This window comes from Mobula hypostoma, chromosome 29 (genome assembly GCF_963921235.1).
Source record: "Mobula hypostoma chromosome 29, sMobHyp1.1, whole genome shotgun sequence".
Classification (NCBI taxonomy): domain Eukaryota; kingdom Metazoa; phylum Chordata; class Chondrichthyes; order Myliobatiformes; family Myliobatidae; genus Mobula; species Mobula hypostoma.
In genome coordinates, this window is record NC_086125.1 from 5357208 (window position 1) to 5379995 (window position 22788).

The window sequence follows — 22788 nt, forward strand, 5'->3', positions numbered from 1 at the left end:
CCGTTCCTATGGTCTGTTCTTTATCAAATTATGGTATTGCTTTGCACTGCTGTAGCTATATGTTATTATGTGGTCTTGTCAGTGTTAGTCTTTGGTTTGTCCTTTTTTTGTGATATCACTCTGGAGAAACATTGTATTATTTCTTAATACATGCATTTCTAAATGACAATAAATGAGGACTGAGTGTCCTCATAATCTAACCTAATCTAATATTATTTTCCCTGGTATACCACGTTGTTGTAAAACTTCAGTTGTAATGGCTTGTTATTACATGAGCACTTCTCTGTTGTACAAATACCTTGAGACCATATTGATGAGAATGAGGATATTGTTTGTTTTTTGATTTGGACTCGTTGGAGAGGCGAAGTTTGCCATTTCTGTGTTTGTATGGGTGTCTAGGTGAAATTGCTTTGCATTGTAGGCAAACTATACACAGTGACACTACATCTTTTATACCTTTTGATAAATTGCTGGTATTGTCCAAGATGCTGATGGTGTTCTGCATTTGTAACTCATTTAAGACTTCTGCAAGCATTTGTAATCCTCAAAAAAAATTTGATTGAGGCCGTAAGGCACAAACTCCCTCGCACAAAGCCATGCTAGCTCTCCCTAATTAAGCCATGGAATCAAGATCAAGAGGATAACGGCGCGGGGGGGGGGGAGAGAACCACTCAAGGATAAAGGGGGATACATTTGCTTGGATGCAGAGAATGTGTTGAGGTACTTAATGAGTACTTTGCTTCAGTAATTAACAAGGAAAAGGATATGGAGAATCAGGAGATCTGTGCTGACCTTAGGGTGTTAGGAGGTCAAGGAGGAGGTCTCCTAATGGGTATTTAGGTGGATGTCCCCAGGTTATTGAAGGAGGCAAGAGATGAGATTGCTGGGTCCTTGACCTTAATCTTTGTGTCCTCTCCAGCCACAGGCGAGGTTCCATAGGACTGGTGAGTGGCTAATGTTGTATCTCTAAGAAGGGAACAAGGAAAAATCCTGGGAACTATAGACTGGTGAGTCACACATCAGTTATAGGGAGATTGTTGGAGAAAATTTGGTAGGGTTAGGATATATGGGCATTTGGAAACCCATGGCTTAATTGGGGAGAGCCAGCATGGCTTTGTGTGAGGGAGTTTGTGCCTTGCCACCTCAATTGAGTTTCTTTTGAGGCACTTGACAAAGTCCCTCATGGGAGGCTAATCCAGAAGATTAAGATGCAAAGGGTCCGAGGCTAATTGGCTGTTTGGATTCAGAACTGGCTTGTGCATAGAAGATAGGATTGGAGGTCTGTAATAGTGGTGTTCTTCAGGGACGTGCTAGGACCTCTGCTGTTTGTGATGCATATAAATGATCTGGATGAAAATGTAGTCGGGTGGGTTAGTAGGTTTGCAGATGATTCCAAGATTGGTGGAGTGGTGGATAGTGTAGAAGACTGGCAAAGAATACAGTGTGATTTTGATCAGCTGCAGATATGAGCAGAGAAATAGCAGATGGAGTTTAACCCTGATAAATGCAAGGTTTTGCACCTTGGTAGGGCAAATGTAAGGAGACAGTTGATGTTAGGGCAACATCCTTAAGTGTTGCTGAGTAGAGAAGTGGCTACATAGGTTGATAAGGTGGTTAAGAAGGTTTATGGAATGCTTGCTTTTATTGAGGCATTGAGTTCAAAAGTCAAGAGGATATGTTGCAATTTTATAAAACTGGTTAGGCCACCACTGGAGTGCTGCATACAGTTTTGGTTGCTCCCCCCCCCCCCCCAATAGGAAGGATGTTGAGGCTTTGGAGAGGGTGCAGAAAAGGTTACCTGGTTTGGGGGGCATGTGCTATAATAAGAAGCTGGATTTATTTTGGTTGTTTTCTCTGGAGTGCCGGAGGCTGAGGGGAGATCTGATAAGAGGCTTACAAGATTATGAGAGGCATGGATAGAGTAGACAGAGTATCTGTTTCCCGGGGTTGAAATGTCTAATATCAGAGGGCATGCATTGAAAGTGAGAGGGAAATAGGTTCAAGGGGGATGTGAGGGTTAAGTTTTTTACCCGAGAGTTGTGGATGCCTGTAATGTATTGCTTCATATGGTGATTCATTAACAGCTTTTAAGAGACGTTTGGATAGGCATATGGATGTAAGGAAGATGTACGGATATAGACGTGGTGCAGTAGGAGGGATCATTGTTTGGGTGCTTTTGATTTGCTTTATTTAAATCTGGTTTGGCACAACACTGTAGGCTGAATATCCTGTTCCTGTGCTGTATTGTTCTATGTTTCCCATTCCTCGTGTATACTTTATACTTTATTGTCGCCAAACAATTGGTACTAGAACGTACAATCATCACAGCAATATTTGATTCTGCGCTTCACACTCCCTGGATTACAAATATTAAATATTAAAAATAGTTAAAAAGTAGTATTAGTTACATTATGAAAATTATTTTCATTATGTGAAGCCTCATGAAGTATTTGGAATAGAGCATCACCCAATGGAGTCATGGAGCTATGAAGTAACACAGCATGGATACAGGCCATTTGGCTCAAATGGTATTTAATAGAAGAATCATACTGCTGGTTCCTTAAGTTTGTTTCAGCCGGGGTGGTAGTGGGGATAAGCTTCCACTACCTACTAACTGCCCCCATCGGTGTGGGTCTCAAATAGTCTCTGACAGCCAAGTCCAGCTCCTCGTCTTCACATGTGGCTTAGCTACTAAGCCCGGCAGAGTTGTTTCTACTGACAGGAGAAAGGTCAAAGGTGGGTTACTGGCACCTTGAAAACAGTTATTTTGGGCAGATGGGGCTCGTCAGAAGTGGTTGGCAGCTCATCTAGGAGAATGAAAACTCTGACCTCAAACCTCCACTGCCTTGTGACTATACTCACTCATGGGCAAGGGTTCAGCAATAAATCCTGAGGGGAAGAATCTGAAGCTGGAGTCTGAAAAGTATTCCTACATTGAGTTTAACACTGGCAACTCCTACAGTGCTGTTGATGTCGAACTGCATCGATCTCTGCTCTTTCTTTTGGATTCATCAGCTGCATGGAGACGGGGAGCCTGCTACACGGGCAACAGTTTGCTCTTCCTATCATACTGCCTTGGCCTGCATACTGGCTTTGTATCATGTAGACAGCTGGGACACAACATCCATGGTCAACCCCGACCAGTAGAAGGCCTCTGCACAATCATACTGCACAGCAAAATCACTCATTTCTATACCTTGGAAGCTGTCATTATTGGAATTACTGCTTTAAGACCCAGAACCATAAATTGATAGATTGTAATCCTTAATTACGGTAAAGGATTACCTATTTGGGAAACAATACAATCATCTTCAATGTGAAGAAATTACTTGTACTGCCTTCTCTATTTGAATAGTTTGCTTTTGTCAAATAAAAGCAAAAAGCTGAAGGTTTTTTCTTGTATTCCATCCAACTGATTGACAGCTGTAGATTGAGGCAGTGTAAGTGAACTTTTAAGAATCTTGCTGTGTTGCAGTGATTCCGTACTCGCGCTGTGCCAATATTAATCTATTGGGTATTTTATCAACACTGGATCAGGAGGGATCTGCAATAATATTAAGTCATTCCCAGAAAGTTCTCTCCAACTTTTTGTTTCCTTTGCTTTCAAAGTACAGTGGATTCTGGTTAACTGGGACACATTGGGACCAGAACATTTTGATCCAATTAAGTAGTTGCCCCAGTTGGCCAAAATTTCATGGAAATAGTTAAAAGGGTAACAAATCATGTGTTTTAAGTAAAATACAGAACACTGCCAATAGTATACAATACTATAACTCTATGTTAGTTCATAATAATAATTGGAGGAATGAACAAAATCAGGGTGGACACCTACTGCAGATAATGAACTGCCTTCCTACAATGCTGTCAACGATTGCATCATCTACATCTTCATTTTCGTTGTAATATTCAAGATGATTGCCAATACCTTCAAATTCTTTGTAGTTCATAATGTGTTGAAGTAGTGAAATCATTTCAGTTTCACTCTTGGCTGTCTCAAAGCCTGAAAACCTGAAACCATAGTGAGCAAAATAGTTCTGAACTGACTTGCTGCTTCTTACTCGCCAACTATTAGTGACCAACATCATTGCTTTTTGAACACAAACGTACGCAACTGATCATTCTAAACACAATATAGCATCTAACAGCCACACAAGTGCTCGGGACTGCTGCTAGTTAGAACTTGTTTGCCAACAGTCTTTTGCCCCAATTAAGCGGCATAGTGTCCCAAATAAACAAAGGAAGTCCTGGCAATTTTCTCCATTACGTTTTGCTCTTTTAAGAGTTGTACCAAATAGTGGCTGACATGATTAACCAATGGCCTAATTAACAGGAATCCACTGTATATCTATCAGATTTAGCTTGACAGCATCAATATTCAAACCAAGATACACCACTTATTGCTGTACAAAAGTGTATTTAGTTTCAACTGTCTGTTGTAATGGTGTTACTTCAGTATTTTTATCAAAGTCCATAAATTATCTTCTACATTGCTGTAGTGATGGTGTCTATTTTGCAATTAACTACTGTATACCCTGCAATATTTTATTCAGGGTGGGCTGAAAGATTAGTGAGAATTTGATTGTGTACAGAACTACAACTCCTTAGGTGTGTTGATAGGGGCTTATAACGATCCTCGGTCTTCACCCAGCTATGCTTTATAGTGGTAGATTCATTTTTCTGAAAAAACATTCTCCAGTTTTGAGACATCAGTGCCTGTCATTTAAGGTTGAAATTGTGTATTGTTACAGTTGGACTGTTATTATCTTGATGTCAGAGTTGTCCACTTGCTATGAGTAGTTTTGACCTGTATTCTATTTGTATTTTTGTGAGCTCCTTCATGGAGTGAGGTATTGGCTATGTCCTGTAATAAGTTGGTATAATGATAGATTTAATCTCTGTTCATTACTTTTTTTTAAACAAAAATTTCATATAGGCATCCTTGACTCTTCAGATCCTACAGAGGATAGTAAAAACTGCTGAAAGAATCACCGGGTTTTCCCTCCCACCACTATTTGTGGTACTTGCCAGAGGCATTGTAGATGAAGTATCCAAAGCCTTGGTAAGAATCCCTACCATTTATCCCTTTGACCTTCTGGCATTGTGAAGGAGTTACAGGAGCATCAGGACTAGGACTGCCAGACTTGGTAACAGCTACTTCTCTCAAACTGAGGCTAAATCGATATCCTGCTGCTACTGAGGTTTTGTCACTAGGCCACTGAGCTGTTTATGTTTGCTATGCACTGCATGCACTTTGAATTGTATTATATTATATTAACTTATTTGTAATATTTTGTTTTATGTGCTGTGATAAGTTTTGCTGGTGCATCGTGGTCCGGAGGAACATTGTTTTGTTTGGTTGCATGTATATACAGTCAGATGGTGGTGAACCTGAACTTGAAAATGTCATGTTTGCAGTGTCTCTCACTCAGGACCTCAGCAAATTCTTATGGACACCGAATACAACCTTCTAAATGAGTGTCAATTTTCTGAACAATCCTTTTGCAACAGAATGGTGTGAGTATAGTGATTGATCCAGGACAGGCAATGTGTAGTGAGACTGCTAGCAAGGAGAAGCTGATGATGGGGCAAAATTGCAATCAACAGGATGAGCTGCAGTATAAAAGGCAGACAGTATCGCAAAGAGTGAATATAGGACTTGAAGGTGTTGTATCTGAATGCGTGCAGTATACAGAATAAGGTAGATGAGCTTGTAGCACAGTTACGAATTGGCATCACTCAATTATGGCTGGAAGATGGGAGCTGGGAGCTTAATGCCCGAGGATACACATTGTATTCAAAGGACAGGCAGGGAGGCAGAGGGGGTGCTGTTGCTCAACTGGTGGGGGGGGGGAGTGAAATTAAATCATTAGAAAGAGGTGACATAGGATTGGAAGATGTTGAATCTCTGTGAATCGAGCTAAGGAACTGCAAGGGTAAAAAGACACTGTTGGGAGTTGTGCACAGACCCCCAAATACTAGTAAGGATATGGTCTACAAATTACAATGGGAGATAGAAAATGCCTGCCAAAAGGGCAATATTACAATAGTCATGGGGATTTCAATATGCAGATAGATTGGGAAAATAGGGTTGGTGCTGGATCCCAAGGGAGAATTTGTAGAATGCCTACAAGATGGCTTTTTATAGCAGCTCATGGTTGAGCCCACTAGGGGATCAGCTATTCTGGATTGGATGTTGTGGAACAGATGTGATTAGGGAGCTTTAATTAAAAGAACCCTTGGGAGGCAGTGAACATAGTATGATAGAATGCAGTCTGAGAGTGAGAAAATGAAGTCAGATACATCAGTATTGTAGTGGAGTAAAGGGGATTAGAGATACATGAGAGAGCAGCTGACCAAAGTTGATTGGAAGGGGACACTAGCAGGGATGACGGTAGAACAACAGTGGCCAGAATTTTTGGGGATATTTCAGAAGGCACAGAATGGATACATCCCAAAGATGAAGTAGTCTAAAGGGAAGATGACACAACCAAGGTTGACAGGGAGGTTAAAGACAGCATTAAAGCAAAAGAGAGGGCATATAAATATAGCAAAAGTTAACAGGAAGTTAGAAGATTGGGAAGCTTTTAAAACCAACAGAAGGCAACTAAACAAGTCATTAAGAAGGTAAAGATGGAATACTGAAGTAAGCTAGCCAGTAATATTAAAGAGGATACCAAAAGTTTCTTCAGATACATAAAGAAGATATGAGAGTGGATATTGAACCCCTGCAAAACAGTGCTGGAGAGGTAGTAAAGGGGACGAGGAAATAGTGGATGAACTGAATAAGTATTTTGCATCAGTCTTCATTGTGGAAGACACCACCAAGATGGTGGAAGTTCCAGGTGTCAGGGCTCATGAAGTGTGTGAAGTTACCATTACTGGAGAAAAGGTTCTTGGGGAAACTAAAAAGTCTGGAGGTGGTAAGTTACCTGGACCAGATGGTGTATGGCTACGGATGCTAAAGGAGGTGGTTGTAGAGATTGTGGAGGCATTAGTAATGATCTTTAAAGTGGTTGGAAGGTGTTGCAGTCTATTGTGAAGGATGCGATTTCAGGATATTTAGAGGCACATGATAAAATAGTCCAAAGTCAGCATGGTTTCCTGAAAGGAAGATCTTGCCTAATAAGTGTATTGGAATTATTTGAAGAAATTACAAGCAAGATAGACAAAGGAGATCAGTTGATATTGTGTACTTAGATTTTCGTAAGGCCTTTGGCAAGATGCCGCATATGAGGCTACAAGCCCGTGGTATTACAGGAAAGATTCTAGCATGGATAGAGCAGTGGTTGAGTGGTAGGAGGCAAAGAGTGGGAATAAAAGGAGCCTTTTCTTGTTGGCTGTCTGCAATGTTCCCTCTAGTTTGTAATGACTAGTGTGTGAAAAATCTTGCGCCGTTCAATTTTTTTGCCAAGTGACGACAACATGTGCGCACTGAGCTTTATATTTAGAGGTATTCATTATAACAGCCAGCAAAACAATGTCAATAAGAACTTTAATCTCCTCTGCGTTTGATTGTTTCCTCTTTCGTTTATCTGTACTCTCTCAAAACATATGTAGCAATCTTGTAGCAGGTAATGAAAGATTTTCTCGTCGTAGCTTTTGCACACCATCCACACGCAATTTGCTTGCTGAATGACATCTTAGAAAGTCAAGTTTCCAAATATCAGTCCACTTCTTTTCACTTGCAAATTCTCCAGAAACTTTTCTATCATGACATTATATGCAGGTACACCGGTTTCTGTATCGTTTATAAATATTTCTTGTAGCTGCATGTTCCTGACCTCATGAGCTTTTGGTCTAGCAGTTTCTAGTGTTTCAGTAAGCCATTCCGCTTTAAATGAACTAGTTACTTCACACCCTTTGCTTCTTTGAAATTCGACTTGGTGAATTGATAATTTCTTCAATAAAAACGGTATAAATAGATCATAAGATATAGGAGCAGAAGTAGGCTATTTGGCTCATTGAGTCTGCTCTGCCATTCACTCATGGGCTGATCCAATTCTTCTAGTCATCCCCACTCCCCTGTCTTCTCCCCATACCCTTTGATGCCCTGGTTAATCAAGAACCTATCTATCTCTGCCTTAAATGCACCCAATGATGTGGCCTCCACACCTGCTCGTGGCAACAAATTCCATAGATTTACCATCCTCTGACTAAAGTAATTTCTCCGCAACTCTGTTCTAAATGGACGTCCTTCAATCCTGAAGTCATGCCCTCTTGTCCTAGACTCCCTGAACATGGAAAATAACTGCCATATCTAATCTGTTCAAGCCTTTTAACATTTGGAATGTTTCTATGAGATTCCCCCCTTCATTCTCCTGAACTCCAGGGAATACAGCCCAAGAGCTGCCAGACGTTCCTCACACGGTAACCCTTTCATTCCTGGAATCATTCTCGTGAATCTTCTCTGAACCCTCTCCAATTCTAAAATATGGAGCCCAAAACTGCACACAATACTCTGTGGTCTTAATAGTGCCTTATAGAGCCTCAACATTACATCCCTGCTCTTATATTCTATATTTCTAGAAATGAATGCCAACATTGCATTTGCCTTCTGCACCACTGACTCAACCTGAAGGTTAACCTTTAGGGTATCGTGCACAAGGACTCCCAAGTCCCTTTGCATCTCTGCATTTTGAATTCTCTCCCGATCTAAAGAATAGTCTGCCCGTTTATTTCTTCCACCAAAGTGCATGACATTACACTTTGCAACATTATATTTCATTTGCCACTTCTTTGCCCATTCCCCTAAACTATCTAAGTCTCTCTGCAGGCTCTTTTTTAAGATTGTGAGGACACTCAGTCCTCGTTTATTGTCATTTAGAAATGCATGCATTAAAAAAATGATATAATGTTCTTCCAGAATGATACAACGGAAACACAGGACAAACCAAGACTAAAACTGACAAAACCACATAATTATAACATATAGTTACAACAGTGCAAAGCAATACTGTAATTTGATAAAGAGCAGACCATGGGCACGGTAAAAAAAAAAGGTCTCAAGTCCCGATAGCCCCATCATCTCACGCAGACGGTAGAAGGGAGAAACTCTCCCTGCCATGAACCTCCAAGCGTTGCAAACTTGCCAATGCAACACCATTGGAAGCACCCGACCGCAGTGGACTCTGAGTCCGTCCGAAAACTTCAAGCCTCCGACACCGAGCACGGAGCACCATACTCTGCCGAGCGCTTTGACCCCCCTCTGGCCGCTGAGCAACAAGCAAAGCCGAGGATTTGGGACCTTCCCCTCCTGATTCTGGGTCACACAGTAGCAGCGGCAGCGAAGCAGGCATTTCAGAAGTTTTACCAGATGTTCCTCCATGCTCTCATGTCCGTCTCCATCAAATCAGGATTGTGCACGGCACCCTACTTGACAGATAACAGATATCACCTGAGTGTCCGCTGCGAGCTGCGTCGCGCCGCCATCTTCTCCTTCCTCAATACTACCTGCTCCTCCACCTATCTTTGTATCTTTGGGAAATTTAGCTACAAATCCATTAATCCCATAGCCCAAATCATTGACATACATCGTAAAAAGCAGCAGTCCCAACACCAACCCCCGTGGAACTCCACTGGTAACTGGCAGCCAGCCAGAATAGGATCCCTTTACTTCCACTGTTTTCTGCCTGATCAGCCAATGCTCCACCCATGCTAGTAACCTTCCTGTAATTCCATAGGCTCTTATCTTGCTAAGCAGCCTCATGTGCAGCACCTTGTCAAAGGCCTTCTGAAAATTCAAGTACGCCACATCTACTGCATCTCCTTTGTCTACCCTGCTTGTAATTTCCTCAAGAAATTGCAGTAGGTTTGTCAGGTGGGATTTTCCTTTCAGGAAACCACGCTGGCTTTGGCCTATCTTGTCATGTGCCTCCAGGTATTTCGTAATCTCATCTCTAATAATCGATTCCAACAACTTCCCAACCACTGCTGTCAGGCTAACAGGTCTATAGTTTCCTTTCTGCTGCCTCCCACCCTTCTTAAATAGCAGAGTAACATTTTCAATTTTCCAGTCATGCGGTACAATGGCAGATTCTATCGATTCTTGAAAGATCATTGTTAAAGCCTGCGTAATCTCTCCAGCTACTTCCTTCAGAACCCAAGGGTGCATTCCATCATGTCCAGGTGATTTATTCACCCGCAGACCATTAAGCTTCCTGAGCACCTTCTCAGTCGTAATTTTTACTACACATACTCCACTACCCTGACACTCTTGAATGTCTGGTATACTGCAGATGTCTTCCACTGTGAAGACTGATGCAAAATACGCATTCAGTTCCTCTGCCATCTCTGTGTCTCTCATTACAATATCTCCAATATCTAAATAAGCTAGTTCTAAAATCTTCAGACTCTACATTGTCAACACTGTCCACATCAGAAACCGGAAAAGGAAAGGTGATTGTGTACAGTCATGAAATATACTTAATATGCCAATGAGGTAGAGGGTGACAACCTTTTGTGTGCTGTTTAAATTCCTTTGTGCTCATGTACCTTAGAGGGAACATTGGCTGCCAGTGACTAGTGGTGTTCCACAGAGGCCTGTATTGGGACCGATCTCTTTGTTATATGTCAGTGATATGGATGATGGAATAAATGGCTTTGTCAGAGTCAAAATCAGGTTTATTATCACCGGTATGTGATGTGAAATTTGTAACTTACATTTGTTGCGAAGTTCACCGATTATATGAAGATAGGTGGAGGGGCAGGTAGTTTTGGGGAAGTAGAGGGGCTACAGAAAGACTTAGACAGGTTAAGAGAATGAGCAAAGAAGTGGCAGATGGAATACAATGCAACACACAAAATGCTGGAGGAATTCAGCAGGCCAGACAGCATCCATGGGGGTGGGGGGGGGGGGGGAGCGGATAAAGAATACAGTCGATGTTTCAGGCCAAAACCCTTTGGCAGGACCCATTGACTGCACTTTCTTCCATGCATGCTGCCCAGCCTGCTGAGTTTCTCCAGCATTTCTGTGTGTTGTGAGATGGAATACAGGGTCAGGAAGTGTATGGTCATGAAACGATAGACTATTTTCTAAATGGAGAGAAATACAAAAACCTGGGGTGCAAAGGGACTTGGGAGTCCTTTTGCAGGGTTCCCTAAAGGTTAATTTGCAGGTTGAGTCTTGGAGAGGAAAGCAAATGCGATATTAGCATTCATTTCAAAAAGGCTAGAATATAAAAGCAAGGACGCAATATTGAGACTATATAAAGCACTGGTGAGGCCTTGCTTAGCATATTGTGAGCAGTTTTGGGCCCCATAGAAAGGATGTGCTGAAACTGGAGAGGATTCAATGGAGATACATGAAATTGATTCCAGGAATAAATGGCTTGTCATATGAAGAGCATTTGTTGGCTCTGGGGCTGTATTCACTGGAATTCAGAAGAATGAGGGGTGATCTAATTGAAACCTATCAAATGGTGAAAGGCCTTGATAGTGGATTTGGAGAGGATGTTTCCTGTGGTGGGAGAGCCTCAAGACCAGAGGACACAGCGTCAGAGTACAGGGGTTGTCCCTTTAAAATGGAGATGAGGAATTTCTTTTGCCAGGGAGTGGTGAATCTCTGGAATTTGTTGCCACAGGCAGCTGGTGGGGGGGGGGTGGGGGTCCATGTCTTTATGTATATTTAAGACAGTGGTTGATAGATTCTTGATTGCTCAGAGCATGAAGGGATAAGGGGGTCGTTGCAGAAGGTAGGAGATTGGGGCTGAGAGGAAAATTGGATCGGTCATGATGAAATGGCAAAGCAGACTTGATGGGCCAAATGGCCTAATTCTGCTCCTGCATCTTATGGTCTTAAGACACTGGACATTGTAGCACAAGTTTGTAAACTGACCATGCTCCTTAGTAAGGGTAGGAGACAGAAGTTGTGGTCTTGGTTATCCTTATTTATAATGGCAAGTGGCATTGCTGAAAACCTGTCATCTCTGACCTTCGAATCCTGCTGCTTCACATCATTCATCACCTTAGTGTAGATGGTGTGTGTTGTCATTGTATGTTACCTACATTATGCACATTCTCTTGCAACTCTGCTCTTCGTGTGGCATGGTACTTGACACAGAATCTGTTACCTTTGTTCAGGGCAGGGTTTCCCAACCTTTTTTTATGCCATCGACCTCTACCATTAACTGAGGGGTCTGTGAACCCCAGTTAGGCAACCCCTGGTTTAGGGGCTGATTAGGATATCATTTAGTTTCTTTTAAATAATATTTGACCCCTCTTGCTTGTTCTGCCATTCAGTGAGATCATGTCTGCTCGGTGATAGAAATCCACGTTTCCCCTGCTGCCCCCTTTATTATGCATGTGTAGCCAAGTAAGAAATTGTGTTAAAGATGAGAAGAAAGAGCAAAGATAGAATGTAATGAAACTATGGTTTCTCAGATGATGGGACCATGAATTTTTTACATTCTGGAGGGTAGTTGCACGTATAGCTTTGTATACTCGGCCTCTTTTCCATTCTCGCTCAGCAATACTAGAGAAAGGCCAGTACAATTTCCACTGTTCTAAAATATTCATTCTTTTGTACTATTTATATGATAAACTGCAGCAATTTGGCTAGGCTTCTCAGCATCTCCTAAACCTGGTGACCAGTAGAGGAACAATGGCAGGAGGCATAGAGTTTACATAGTTTCAGCCTATGACTTTTCAATGTTCTATTTTTCTGTTCAACTGCTGTCTAATTTGCTGAGTGTCCAGCATCATTTCAGATATATTTTTTGAGCAACAATCTGTTGGAGCAACTCAGTGGATTTAGTGAGCAGTATATGTGGAAGGAAAGGAACTGTTGACACTTTAGATTGAAACATTGATAATTCCTTTCCTTCCATAGATGCTATTTCGTATGTTTTTCTCCCGATTCCAGCATCTGCCATCTCTTGTGTTTCCTCTGCAGACTATTTTTTTGCTTTTCAGTCATCACATATACGTTATCCTTGAAGTCTCACAACATCCTGACCTGGACATAATGCCACTGTTCCTTCATGGTGGATATTAATCCTGGAATGTGTCCCAAAGGCACTGCAGTATCACCTTCACCAATAGGACTGTATCAGTTTAACCGGCAACTCATCACAGTAAATGTAATTTGGGATGGGCAATAGAGGGTGGTCTGGCCCGTGAAGCCCAGATCCCATGAACAAATTTAGAAAAACACATGATATATTAAGGAGCATCTAACCCCTTACCCACAGTTCATTATTGATAACCCAACCAATGAGACAGTAACACATTCGAGGTACTATACCTGAGGAAGACAATATTGCCCTTAGGCTGAGTGCACTGTAGATTTACCAGAATTACTCCTGAACACAAAGGGTCAAATTGTAAGGCAACAATACACAAACCTGGTTAAGGGGCTTTCAAGATAGTAGGGAGGCTGGATTGGGTGGGGAACCTGGGCCAGAGATTAAACACTGTTTTCAGGACCCACATCAAATGCTGGAGGAACTCAGCAGGACAGATAGCACCAGTGACCAGTTCTGATGAAGGCTCTCGGCCTGAAATCTTGACTGTTTATTCATTTACATAGATGCTGCCTGACCTGCTGAGTTCCCCCAGTTTGTGTGTTGATCAGGAGTTCCAGCTCCTGCAGAATCTTTTGTGTTTTAAGTTTTCAGGAGTTAAGATTGGAAACATTTCTTCACGTGGGGGATGGTAGAAATCTGAACATCTCTTCCAGGTGATTCCAGGTAGGGAGGGGGGAGAGGAGGGAATGTCAACTCAGACCATGAGAGGCCTGTGTCGGGCATTTTCATGCCTTACAAGGCGCAGATTGGAAGTCTGTGTGGGGCGCCACTCCTCACACAGACACTAGAGCAATGTGTGGTTAAGTGCCTTGCTCAAGGACACAAACATGCTGCCACAGCTGAGGCTCGAACTAGCGACCTTCACATCACTAAATGGACGCCTTAACCACTTGCCCAGGTAGGGAGAGTTCATTTTAAATCTGTGATTGATACTATTTTTTAAAACCATAGGTATTGTAGAATTTGGGGAAATAGCAAGTATATGGAACTTGGTCATTGGTTTATTCTTGTCATGTACCAAAGTACAGTGTAAGGTTTAGTTTTGCACACCATCCATACAAATCATTTAATCACATCAGTACATTGAAGTAGTACAATGGAAAAGCAATTAATAGAACCCAGAATTATAGCGTAAGCAATTACAAAGAAAGCACAGTGGGCAGAAAATAAGATTCAAGGCCATGATGAGGTCAATTGTGATGTTGAGTCACAGGTTAGCCATGTCCTCTATAAATAGTAGAAGAGCTCTGAGGAGCTAGATGGTCTCCTTATTTCCTATGTTCTAGTTCCGTTTAAGAGTGCATCTCATTGGCCTGAAGTTCCATCCATAAAACCATTTTTTAAAAAAACACATAATTTTGTAGCAATCGGGAGTCAGATTGTAGATGACTTTTGAACCATTGAAAACTTCCTTGCTCAAGGAGGCTGAATTATGGTGCTCTGAATATTGTTTGTAAACTGAATTTATTTCAAGAACCAACCTTGAACTGAGGCTGAGGGATCCTTGCACTATTTGGGTCAGTAATGTTTGAGGTGCTGTACTCATCAACTAATCCAAATATGTGACCATCACTGGGTTATAAAACTACAGTGCCTATCAAAAATATTCACTTCCCTTGTAAGTTTTTATGCTTTATAACATAACATTAAATCACAGTGGATTTAATTTGGCTTATTTTGACACTGATCAACAGAAAAATACTGTTTTGTGGCAAAGTGAATATACATCCCCACAAAGTGATCTAAATTACAAATATAAAACACAGAATAATTGATTTCATACGTATTCGCCCCCTTCAGATCAGTTTTTAGTTGATGCACCTTTGACAGCAATTACTGCCTTGTCTGTGTGGATAGGTCTATCAGCTTTGCACATCTGGACACTGCAATTTCTCCCCATTCTTTACAAAACTGCTCAAGCTCTGTCAGATTATATGGGGATCATGAATGAACATCCCCTTTCAAGTCCAGCCACACATTCTCAATTGGATTGAGATCTGGGTTCTGACTTGGCGACTTCAGCACATTAACTTTGTTGTTCTCAACTGTGTAGCTTTGGCTTTATGCTTGGGGTCATTGTTTTGCTGGAAAACAAATCTTCCAAGTCTCAGTTCTCTTGCAGACTGGATCAGGTTTTCTCCCAGGGTTTCCTTGTATTTTGCTGCATTCATTGTACCCTCTACCTTTACAAGCCTTCCAAGGCCTGCAGTGAAGCATCCCCGCAGCATGATGCAGCCACTACCATGCTCACAGTAGGGATTGTGTGTTTTTGATGACGTGCGATGTTTGGCTTGCACCAAACATGACATTTAGTCTGATGGCCAAACAGCTCAAATTTGCTTTCATTAGACCATAGAACCTTCTTCCAGCTGACTTCAGAGTCTCCCATGTGTCTTCTGCCAAACTCTAGCCAAGATTTCAAGGGAGTTTTTTTTTCCCAGCAGTGGTTTTCTCTTTGCTACCCTCCCATAAAGCTGCGACTGGTGAAGCACCTGGGCAACAGTTGTTATATGTGTAGTCTCTCCCATCTCAGCCACTGAAGCTTATAATTCCTCTTGAGATGCTGCAGGTCTCTTGGTGGTCTCCCTCACTAGTCACCTTCTTGCATGGTCACTCAGGTTTTTGAGGTTGGCCTGCTCCAGGCAGATTTACAGCTGTGCCATATTCTTTCCATTTCTTGATGATTGATTTAATTGTACTCCAAGGGATATTCAGTGACTTAGAAATTTCCTTGTATTCATCTCTTGACTTGTGCTTTTCAATAACCTTTTTGCAGAGCTGCTTGGAGTGTTCTTTTGTCTTCATGGTGTAGTTTTGCCAGGATACTGACTCACCAGCAGTTGGACCTTCCAGATACAGGTGTATTTTTACCACAATCAATTGAAACACCTTGACTGCACACGGGTGATCTCCATTTTGCTAATTATGCAACTTCTAAAACCAATTGGCTGCACCAGGGATATTTGGAATCTCATATTAAAAGGGGTGAATATTTATGCAATCAATTATTTTGTGTTTTATATTTGTAATTAATTTGGATCACTTTGTAGAGATCTGTCTTCACTTCGAAATGGAAGTCTTTTTCAATGTTTAAAAAAGCCAAATTAAATCCACTGTGATTCAATATTGTAAAACAATAAAACATGAAAACTTCCATAGGGGAAGGGGGTGAATACTTTTTATAGGCTCTGTATAATTCACTGATGAGTGTGTTGGCTGGTTTCCTCATAGAATAACTTTCTGTATTATGCTGTAGCCTCGCAGTGGAATCATAATTATAGGGAGTAGTATCTTTGTGTTCCTGAGGGCTACAGTATTAACAATAGCAAAATGCTGACCAGACTTGCCAAATTCTAAAATTAAAAAAAAATGTTGGAAACAATGGACCAGGGAGCATCCGTGGAGAGAATTAGAGTTAATATTTTGGGTTGATCACCTTTCATCAATTTAAAACTAAGGCATTTAATGGAGACAGACCAGAATATTAAATCGGTTACTTGGAATAATGGCCTGGAGACACGAGTTCCAATCTCACCAGAACAGCTGGGGAATTTAAGTTCAGTGAAATATGTAACAAAAGCTTGTGTCACTTTACATGACAATAAATATAATAACCCATGTGGTTTATTAATACCCTTTGGAGAAGTAAAACTGCCATCAGAGACAGTATATAACTGTAGTCCCACAGCAATGTGTCTCATAAATACCCCAGAAAGACACCCGATTCAAAGGCAAAAATCACATTCCTTGAATGACTAATTAAAAAGGCTTACCTGTGTCGGCATCTGTGTATCGGCTTAGCGACCTTTCTGATGTCCTGTGTCCCCTTTCCCTGCGGCGATGGGTCCTTTGTGACTCCTCGGGGATGACCGGCTCCAGTGAGTAGTCATCTAGTCGAATGCCCTTGGAGCGCTGATGGCCCAGTGTGGATGCTGATCTCTTGATTGGGCTGGTGTCTTCGATGGTCTGCGATTTAAAAATGACGTGCATCACTCAAACACTTCAAAACAAAGTTATACAGCCAATATGAATGTGTGAAAAGTAACAAGATTTTGTGAAAATACATGGCATTTGATAACCTCAATATTTATACAACTGTTGAACCCAACTGCATGAAATTAATATTGTTTCTCCCTTCGATAAAAGTGCCTTGTTGTGTATTTGTATACTATAATCAATTTTGAGACAAAGTACCAGTGTTTGCATGCATTGCTATACATGCATGCCCATTTTATAAATAGAATATACCTTAGTAAAAATGTGTCATTGCTGATATTCCTGTCGTGTTTTCATACATTTAATGCAATTTTTATAAGTTATTCATTATGATATCCATCTTTGCAAGTATTCTTCTGAAATTGTACCTTTCTCCACTGAAATAACTAACGTTACTAATTCACATACTTTTCATTCTAAATTCTTAACTGTTATAAAATAGCAGGACAAGTTTCTGTTTTCCATAAATATTAAAGGCATGCTAATACATAATGAAAGTACTCGCATGCTGTGTGGGTATATAAAATAGTTGTGCACTTCATGTGCTAGTTACAAATATATTTTCAGGCCATTTATAAGCGATAATAAACTTAAGAAATACGATTAATAAAATTATTAAATATTCTTCTACAGTAGCTAAAAGCCTGTCGGTAGACATCAGTTCATTAACAGCTTACTATCACATAGAAATATAGACAACCTACAGCACAATACAGGCCCTTTGGACCACAATGCTGTGCCGAACATGTACTTTAGAAATTACATAGGGTTACCCATAGCCCTCTGTTTTTCTAAGCTCCATGTACCTATCCAGGAGTCTCTTAAAAGACCCTATCGTATCCACCTCCAGCACCGTCGCCAGCAGCACATCCCATGTACTCACCACTCTCTGCGTTTTTTAAAAAAAAACTTAACCCTGACAACTCCTCTGAACCTACTTCCAAGCACCTTAAAACTGTGCCCTCTCGTGTTAGCCATTTCAGCCCTGGGAAAAAGCCTCTGATTATCCAAATGATCATTTCCTATCATCATCTTGTATACCTCTATCAGGTCACCTCTCATCCTCCATCGCTCCAAGGAGAAAAGGCTGAGTTCACTCAACCTATTCGCATAAGGCATGCTCCCAATCCAGGCAACATCCTTGTAAATCTCCTCTGCACCCTTTCTATAGTTTCCACATACTTCCTGTAGTGAGGTGACCAGAACTGAGCACAGAACTCCAAGTGGGGCCTGACCAGGGTCCTATAGCTGTAACATTACCTCTTGGCTTTTAAACTCAATCCCATGGTTGATGAAGGCCAAAGCACTGTATGCCTTCTTAACCACAGTCAACCTGCACAGTACCTTTTGAGTGTCCTAGACCCCAATATCCCTCTGACCTTCCAGACTGCCAAGAATCTTACCATTAATAGTACATTCTGCCAACATATTTGACCTACCAAAATGAACCTCCTGACATTTATCTGGATTGAACTCCATCTGCCACTTCTCAGCTCAGTTTTGCATCCTATCAGTGTCCCACTGTAACCTCTGACAGCCCTGTACACTATCCACAACACCCCCAACCCCTTTGTCATCAGCAGATTTACTAACCCATCTCTCCACTTCCTCGTCCAGGTTATTTATAAAAATCACGAGAAGGGGTCCCAGAAGAGATCCCTGAGGCACACCACTGATTATCGACCTCCTTGCAGAATATGACCTGTCTACAACCACTCTTTGCTTTCTGTGGGCAAGCCAGTTCTGGATCCACAAAGCAAGGTCCCCTTGGATCCCATGCCTCCTTACTTTCTCAATAAAGCTTGCATGGGGCACCTTATGAAATACTTTGCTGAAATCCAAATACACTACATCTACTGCTCTACCTTCATCAACATGTTCAGTTACATCCTCAAAAAATTCAAATAAGGCACGACCTGCCTTTCACAAAGCCATGCTGACTATTCCTAATCATATTATTCCTCTCCAAATGTTCATAAATCCTGTCTCTCAGGACCTTCTTCATCAACTTGCTAACCACTGAATTAAGACTCGCTGGTCTATAATTTCCTGGGCTATCCCCATTTCCTTTCTTGAATAAGGGAACAACATCTGCAACCCTCCAATCCTCCGGTTTCCCTCCCATCCCCATTGATAATGCAAAGGTCATCGCTAGAGGCTCAGCAATCTCCTCCCTCACCTCCCACAGTAGCCTGAGGTACATCTTGTCTGGTCCCAGAGACTTGTCCAACTTGATGCTTTCCAAAATCTCCAGCACATCCTCTTTCTTAATGTCTATGCTCAAGCTTTTCAATCTGTTGTAAGTCATCTCTAACAATCGGCAAGGTCCTTTTCTGTAGTAAATACTGAAGCAAAGTATTCATTAAGTCCCTCTGCTATCTCTGCACCATTGAGGAACTGAAGAAGGCCAAATATGCACTCAAACAGGGCAGGAGCAGTGGACCAGATGGGATGCCACCAGATGTCCTGAGAACTGCGGCCTGGACGACATCTTGCTGGACATATGTAATACAGCACTGATGAAAGGCGACAAACCAGAACAGTGGTCACTCTCAAACATTATCCCAGTCCCCAAGTCTGGATCCCTCAGAAAACAGATAACTACCGCGGTATTAGCGTGACTACCTGCATCTTAGCAAAGCTGTACAATCGGATAATCGGATGATCTTGAACAGGATTCGCACCGCCATTGACCCTAAACTAAGATTCAATCAGAACGGTTTTCGGCAGAAGCGCACAACAGTAATGCAAATACTTGCCCCCCGTAGAATCATCGAGGAAGTCAAGAAGAACAACCTACCAGCCGTGCTTTCATCGATTTTCATAAAGCTTATGACTCCATTCACCGAGGTAAAATGCTGAAGATCCTGAAAGCTTACGGAGTGCCAGACCATCTACTGAGAGCAATAGAGTCCAGCTATACCAAAACCATGGCGAAAGTTGTATCACCAGACGGAGAAACAGCAGTGTTTGAGCTCCTAGCTGGTGTGCTGCAAGGAGACACTCTGGTACCCTACATCTTTATAATAGTCCTTGATTACGCTCTGCGTCAAGCTACCAAAGATCATGACAAGCTTGGTTTTACCATAAAACCAGGACGAACCAAAAGGGTCAGACCAGTTACGCTCACAGATCTTGATTTTGCAGATGACATAGTCCTGCTCTCTGACCAGATGGAGGAAGCACAGCAGCTACTGACGAAAGTGGAAATTGAGTGCAGCAAAGTTAGACTTCACCTAAACGCTAAAAAGACAGAGTACATGGTGTTTAACTGCAACGAAGGTACTCTCAAGACCGTAAAGAATGATACCATTAAGAAAGCCTTTGCAAGTACCTCGGGTCAAAAATGATGAGATCGGAGAAGGACATAAAGATACGGAAGGCACTGGCGTGGAGGGCTATGAATGACATGAAGGAAATCGAACTTGACCAGAGGGCTTAAAAGGAGTATCTTCATAGTAGTCATAGAATCCATTCTCGCATACGGATGTGAGACGTGGACACGCACCAAGACTTTGCGGAAGTCTCTAGATGGTTGCTATACACGAATGCTCCAGATGGCTCTTGACATGAGTTGGCAACAGCACATGACGAATGTTAAGCCCTATGACGACCTACCGATGGTCACCACTAAAATCGAGGTGAGAAGACTGCAACTAGTGGGACACTGTCTTCGCCACCCCGAGCTACCTGCCAGCCTAGTCATCATATGGGAGCCCAAGCATGGGAGGATGAACCCTGGGTGCCCTCCCAAGACTATGATCAACACGCTCCAAGAGGACAGTGGCGCGGCTAATGTAGATGAACTGAACAAACTGATGAGGGAGAAGTGGAGAGTCCTTCATCGTGCCTGACGCCGGCCCCCTAGGCCTGAGTCAACGTAGCAGCAGCAGCAGCAGTATCATCTCCTCTGGTTCCGTACACACTTTTCCACTGTCATACTTGATTGGTTCTATTCTCTCACGTCTTATCCTCTTGCTCTTCACATATTTGTAGAATACCTTGGGGTTTTCTTTAATCCTGCTCGCCAAGGCCTTCTCATGGCCCCTTCTGGCTCTCCTAATTTCATTCTTAAGCTCCTTCCTGCTAGACTTGTAATCTTTTAGCTCTCTATCATTACCTAGTTTTTTGAACCTTTCGTAAACTCTTATTTTATTCTTGACTAGATTTTCAACAGCCTTTGTACACCATGGTTCCTGTATCCTACCATCCTTTCCCTGTCTCGTTGGAACATACCTATGTAGAATGCCACGCAAATATCCCTTTAACGTTTGCAACATTTCTGCTGTACATTTCCCTGAGAACATCTGTTCCCAGTTTATGCTTCCAAGTTCCTGCCCGATAGCTTCATAACCATCACCTTAATTTTCTCACATTCCCACTTGATGTCCAACAACATTCTGGTAAAGATCGATGTAAACTTGAGGAACAGTACCTTATTTTCTCATCAGGCACATGACAGCCTTAGCAACCCAATAATATGTTCAACAATTTCATCATATGCCCATTTGTACTTGATATTTCCCCGGACTTCTTCAGTCAATTTAGTTCCTCATTCCTTCCAGGTTTTATCTCATTGCATTATTCATGTTGACATTTTATTTTGCTTTTTGCCCTAACAAGCTCACCCCTTTGCTCTCTCTCCTCCCCTCCCTTCTGTAAGATAATAACATTTGTCATATAGTCTTGAAAAAACATTTGCCATATAGCCTTGAAAAAAGTATTCAAACCCCAAAACTATTTTCACATTTTACAGTCTCATTTTCTAAATTTAAAATATATTGTAGGTTTGACCTAATCCACAAAACATTGTGCATCCTGTCAAATCAAAAGGAAAAGCTCCAAAACATGTCAACAATTTACTAAAGATTAAAAACCCAAATAGTGAAGATGAAACAGTATTTATCCCCCCTTTGTAATTACTACACTAACTTTTGTCAGTTGCAATACGTTACCAACTTGCTGTATTTGTTGATGTAGGAAATTGGAGGATCATTTCTTTTCAATGAATTCATAAGAATAAATACCCCTTCTCTCTGTGAGGTCAAACGGTATGGTAGATTTTCAACAGACCAAACCAAAATGAAGTCAAAAGAGTATTCAAGACAAATCAGGGAAATTATTATCTGGGGAAGGGTCAGAGACCATCTCAAAGGCACTGAACAGAAGTAAGTGCCTGCAAATGGAGGTGAAGTTCATGGCTCCATGATCTCTAATGGGGTGTATTCTGGAGCCATGGAATATAGCAAGTATTAATTTCAACAGCAGTCAGTCTTCAGATCTACATGTGGAGGGAAGTAGTTGTGACACGCAGCAGTTAATTGCAATATGCGTGCACAGGAATTGTTTATGTTTGCCAATAAGATATTTTCTCCCTCAAATTCAGTCCCGATTATGTCTCCAAAGATCAGCCATTCTGGCTGTTCTTCAGTTTGATTACTGGAGAGTTTCCAGAACTTTGCAGCCACTATAATGGGATTAAAATGTCACTGTGGGCTCAACGTATTCTAATTTACAGAGATTAATATAATTGTTGCTTGTGACCAGCACACAATGTTATCTAAATCAGTGTCCTTAAGAGCAAGAGTCAGAACGTGTATTATTTTTGTCCAAACCTCCTGTTCAATTCCTGAAGTGAAAAGTAGTGAGCGACTGAAATCAGGCGTTAATGATAAAAACAGTATCTCATTTCTAGAGTGTCTCTTCCATGTGCCAGAATCTGGTTCTGTGAGATAGTGGGTCACAGATCTGTCATGGTCTGGGTGGATGA

At 41.6% G+C, this 22788-nt stretch overlaps 1 protein-coding gene across 1 annotated transcript in view; it reads right to left on the minus strand.

The window, feature by feature from the left end:
• Nucleotides 1-22788, minus strand: part of LOC134339471 (voltage-dependent P/Q-type calcium channel subunit alpha-1A-like) — a 607837-nt gene that overhangs the window by 16054 nt on the left and 568995 nt on the right. Inside the window, exon 46 of the mRNA XM_063036009.1 lies at nucleotides 16796-16988. Coding sequence (XP_062892079.1) covers nucleotides 16796-16988 — 193 coding nt within the window. The remainder of the gene's footprint in view (nucleotides 1-16795; nucleotides 16989-22788) is intronic.